Source organism: Mandrillus leucophaeus, unplaced genomic scaffold, assembly GCF_000951045.1.
Source record: "Mandrillus leucophaeus isolate KB7577 unplaced genomic scaffold, Mleu.le_1.0 Scaffold53, whole genome shotgun sequence".
Classification (NCBI taxonomy): domain Eukaryota; kingdom Metazoa; phylum Chordata; class Mammalia; order Primates; family Cercopithecidae; genus Mandrillus; species Mandrillus leucophaeus.
Genome location: NW_012105697.1, coordinates 1,512,102 through 1,514,922, shown reverse-complemented (window position 1 = coordinate 1,514,922; position 2,821 = coordinate 1,512,102). Strand labels below are relative to the sequence as shown.

Genomic DNA, 2,821 nt, shown 5'->3' with positions numbered 1-2,821 from the left:
GGGTCACAGTAGGGTTAGGGGTTGTGGTGTGGTTAGGGGTCATGGTGGGATCAGGGATAGTAGTGGGGTGAGGGCTTGGGGAGGGGGCTGGGGATCTGGAATATTCCGAGACTGTACTGGAGTATGGAGTTGTGTCCAAGTCTGGGGTTGTGTCAGATTCTGGGATCTGCTCTGAGGTAGGGGAAAGGCTGGTCACCTCCAACGGTGTAGAAGGGTCAGAGGTCAGCTCTTTGGGCAAGGTGGGTAAGGGCGTGGGCGAGGGCTCCGGGGTCAACGCTGGAACCACACTGGAGTCAGGGGTGGACAAAGCAAAGTCAGGGCTTGTCAGGATGAGGTCGGGGTTCGTCCGGGAGGTCGGGTCTGGGGTGGGTGGTGAAGTGTCCGGAGGGTCAGAGGTCGCCTCGGGCGTCAAGGCTGGGTGGGGAGTGAGCTCTGGGCTGCAGTCAGAGGTCAGCGCTGGGCCTGGGGGTCCCGGAGAGGCGGAGGGACCTGGGGACGGGGTTGCGGGCGCTGTCCTGGTCGCAGCGGGCCGCGGTGGCCGGCGCTCGGGCCAGGGTTTCCTCGGGGAACCTGGAGGAGGAGGAAAGACAGACGGACGGTCTGAGGTCAGCCGGCTCCGCCCACTACGCGTCCCGCCCCGCCCCTCGAGGAGTCGACCAATGGAGAGGCGCAGAGCCTCGAGACGTCATGGGTCACCGGCAGACTTCACCCGGCCCTAGGGCCCCTCCTCCCTGCCTCCTCCGATGTCTCCAGGCGCCACCTGGTGTCCTCCGACGCGGGTCGAGGGAGTGGGTGCAGGAGGGTGAGGTGAGGGAGGGATGCGGGGGATGCTGGGGCGCGGGAGCGGGGGGAGTGTTCAGAAGCGTGCAGCGTACGAGAGGATTCCGAGACAGCGGGGGACTGGGCGATGTGGGGAGCCGGGGGAGGCAGGGAGACCAAAGAGGCTCCGAAGGGTAATTTTAGTAATCAAAATACATTTATGGAATTTTTAAATTTATTTTTCTTTTTCTTTTTATTTTTTTGAGACGGAGTCTTGCTCTGTCGCCCAGGCTGGAGTGCAGTGGCGCGATCTCGGCTCACGGCAACCTCCGCCTCCCGGGTTCACGCCATTCTCCTGCCTCAGCCTCCCAAGTAGCTGGGACTACAGGCACCTGCCACCTCGCCCGGCTAATTTTTTGTATATTTAGTAGAGACGGGGTTTCCGTGTTAGCCCGGATGGTCTCGATTTCCTGACCTCGTGATCCGCCTACCTCAGCCTTCCAAAGTGCTGTGATTACAGGCGTGAGCCACCGCGCCCGGCCTAATCATGCTTAACTTTACTAAATACTGCTGGACCGTCTTTATCAAACAGCTCTGTCCAATGGGGTTGCCTGTCTCCCCACATCCTCACTCACACTTGATAATACCCACCCTTCTCATTCTCCTCGGTACTTACCATTGTTTTAATTTGTATTTTCTGGTTCCTGGTGAGCGTGGGCATTTCTAAACACACTCAGCCATTTGGGCTTCCCTTTCTGGGAATCACCTGTTTGCATCTTTCCGTCTTTCTCATCTAGGGCTTCCTATCATTTTCCTCTTTGTCACAGTGACTTATGACTATCTAGGCTGGGGTTTCTCAGCCTCGATACTGTTGTCATTTAGGGCTGGGTGGTTCTTTGTTATGGAGAGATGTCCTGTGCATTGTGGGATGTTTAACACCATTCCTGGCCTCTACCGATGAGGTGCCCATGGGTGACCTCTCACTTCCTGCCATGACAATCCAAAATATCTTCAGATATTGTCAAATGCCCCTTGGGGGCAAAATCGACCCTAGTGGGTGACCAGTGGTCTAGATAATAACCCCTTGGTTCTGTTTGTTTTGTTATGTTTTGTTTTGTTTATGACAAGGTCTCGCTCTGGCACCCAGGCTGGAATGCAGTGGCACAACCACAGCCTGGAGCACCCAGGCTCAAGGGATCCTCCTGCCTCAGCCTCCCAAGCAGCTGGGACCACAGGTGCATACCACCACACCCAGCTAATGTTCATATCTTGGGGGCTTCACCGTGTTGCCTAGGCTGGTCTCAAACTCCTGAGCTTAAGCAATCCTCCCAACTCGGTCTCCCAAAGTGCTGTGATTACAGGCGTGAGCCACCATGCTCAGCCGATAACCCCTTATTTAAGGATATATTTCTGCTGAGTCTTTCTGGGGTAAGGGTTCCACCAGGGAGTCTGGAATCTGTCTCTTTACCCCACGACACACACCGCCCCAGTCCCCTGACCCCAGCCACGTGCGTCACCTGTGTCTCCATGGACCCTTGGAGTTGGAGGACTGCCTGGGCTCCTGGTGGTGCCAGCCCCAAGAGTGGGTCCTAGTTTGCCTGCGGTGGGGGTCCCCTCAGCCAGGCCCCTTCCTGATGGTGTGTCCCACGTCCAGGGAAGCTTGTAACCATCTTTGCCACCTAGAGAGATATGGGGAAGAGGATTGAGTCTTCAACTCCCCTGTGAGTTTGACTCCCTATCTCTCTCCTCCTGGGCCCAGCCCCAGTTCAGGCATCGTCCTGTCTCAACTGCACCACCACTGCAGCCCTCCCTAACCTTGTGGAGACCTTCTCCATTCAGCTGGGATGCTTCTGGTTACCAAGAACAGAAACTGTCACTAAACTAGCACATAAAATAAGGGCATTTGGGCCGGACGCAGTGGCTCAAGCCTGTAATCCCAGCAATTTGGGAGGCTGAGGCCGGTGGATCACTTGAGGTCAGGAGTTCAAGACCAGCCTGGCCAACAGGGAGAAACCCTGTCTCTACTAAATATACAAAAAATTAGCTGGGCGTGGTGGCACAC

The 2,821-nt window shown here is 56.4% G+C and overlaps 1 protein-coding gene across 1 annotated transcript in view; it reads right to left on the bottom strand.

Moving 5' to 3' along the window:
- SSC5D (scavenger receptor cysteine rich family, 5 domains) overlaps positions 1 to 2,821 on the bottom strand; it is a 29,926-nt gene that overhangs the window by 1,424 nt on the left and 25,681 nt on the right. The window contains exons 11-12 of the mRNA XM_011997025.1: positions 2,277 to 2,438; positions 8 to 570 (exon numbers count right to left, since the gene is read on the bottom strand). Coding sequence (XP_011852415.1) covers positions 8 to 570; positions 2,277 to 2,438 — 725 coding nt within the window. The remainder of the gene's footprint in view (positions 1 to 7; positions 571 to 2,276; positions 2,439 to 2,821) is intronic.